This window comes from Malurus melanocephalus, unplaced genomic scaffold (assembly GCF_030028575.1).
Source record: "Malurus melanocephalus ecotype Western Australia unplaced genomic scaffold, MMel_1.1 scaffold_3166, whole genome shotgun sequence".
In the NCBI taxonomy this organism is placed as follows: Eukaryota; Metazoa; Chordata; class Aves; order Passeriformes; family Maluridae; genus Malurus; species Malurus melanocephalus.
The window spans coordinates 4663-6182 of record NW_026626398.1 but is presented as its reverse complement, the minus strand read 5'-3'; the positions used below and the strand labels follow the sequence as shown (position 1 = coordinate 6182).

The window sequence follows — 1520 nt, the reverse complement described above, 5'->3', positions numbered from 1 at the left end:
CAGGCTGTTTTTTAGGATCCAGGCTGTTTTTTAGGATCCGGGCTGTTTTTTAGTGTCCGTGATGTTTTTTAGGCTCCATGGTGGTTTTTTTTAGTGCCCGGGCTGTTTTTTAGGGTCGGGGGTATTTTTTCAGTGTCCGGGCTGTTTTTTTAAGGTCCGTGATGCTGTTTTTTTTAGGATCCGGGATATTTTTTAGGATCCGTAGTAGTTTTTAGGGTCTGTGGTGTTTTTTTAGTGTCCGTGAAGTTTTTTAGTGCCCGGGATGTTTTTTTAGGATCCGGGGTATATTTTTAGTGCCCGTGGTGTTTTTTTTTAGTGTCCATGGAGTTTTTTTAGGATCCGGGCTGTGTTTTTTTGTGTCCGGGCTGTTTTTTAGTGTCCGGGCTGTTTTTTTAGGATCCGGGCTGTTTTTTTAGGATCCGGGATATTTTTTAGGATCCGGGCTGTTTTTTTAGGATCCGTGGTATTTTTTCAGTGCCCGGGCTGTTTTCTTAGGCTCCGCGCTTTTTTTTAGGCTCCGGGCTGTTTTTTAGGATCCGGGATATTTTTTAGGATCCGGGCTGTTTTTAGGGTCCGTGATGCTGTTTTTTTACGATCCGGGCTGTTTTTTAGGCTCCGCGCTGTTTTTTTAGGATCCGGCATATTTTTTAGGGTCCGGGCTGTTTTTTAGTGTCCGGGCTGGTTTTTAGGATCCAGGCTGTTTTTTAGGATCGGGGCTGTTTTTTAGGATCCGTCATGGTTTTTTCTAGGTTCCGTGGTGTTTTTTTTAGGATCCGGGCTGTTTTTTTAAGGTCCGTGGTGCTGTTTTTTAGGCTCGGTGATATTTTTTTAGGCTCGGTGCTATTTTTCCAGCCGCCCCGTTCCCCGCAGGTGCCGATGTGACCCTCACGGACGTTCCCGCGGCTCTCCCGCAGCTCCGCCACAACGCGCGCCTCAATTTCCCCGCGGCTTCCGCTCCGCGGGTGCGGCCGCTGCTYTGGGGGCGCGACCACCGCCTCTTCCCCCCCAAATTCCACCTCGTCCTGGGCTCCGACATCGTTTACGACCCCCGGAGTTTCTCGCCGCTCCTGGAGACCCTCGGGCACCTCCTGGAGCCCCCGGCCCGCGCTCTGCTCTGCGCCCCGATCCGCGGCGGCGCCGGAACCGCGCGCTTCTTCCGCCAAATGCTGCCCGCGGCTTTTGGGGTGCGGCTGCTGCGGAGAGAGGCGGAGATCGAGATTTATGGGGTGACGCCGCAGTAAAAAGGGGGAGACCCCGAAAATATGGACATTGGGATTTATGGGGTGACGCGGCGGGAAAAAGGGGGAGATCCCCAAAATACGGACTTGGAGATTTTTGGGGGGAGAGATCCCCAGGAAAGAGGGGGAGACCCCCAAAATGGGGACAGTGAGATTTATGGGGTGAACCCCCGGGAATAAAGGGGGGCACCCCCAAAATGTGGACATTGGGATTTATGGGGGCGGAGACCCCCAGGATGGGGAGATTTATGGGGTGACCTCCCGGGAAAGAGGAGGAGATCC

General features: G+C 52.9%; 1 protein-coding gene across 1 annotated transcript; it reads left to right on the top strand.

Annotated features, from left to right (window-relative positions):
- Positions 1-827: 827 nt before the first annotated feature.
- LOC130588044 (EEF1A lysine methyltransferase 3-like) lies at positions 828-1299 on the top strand (the record flags this gene model as incomplete). The annotated part of the gene is made up of 1 exon (XM_057388997.1): positions 828-1299. A coding segment is annotated over one exon (414 nt), but the record flags the coding sequence as incomplete, so codon positions are not given.
- Between the last annotated feature and the right edge of the window lie 221 nt (positions 1300-1520).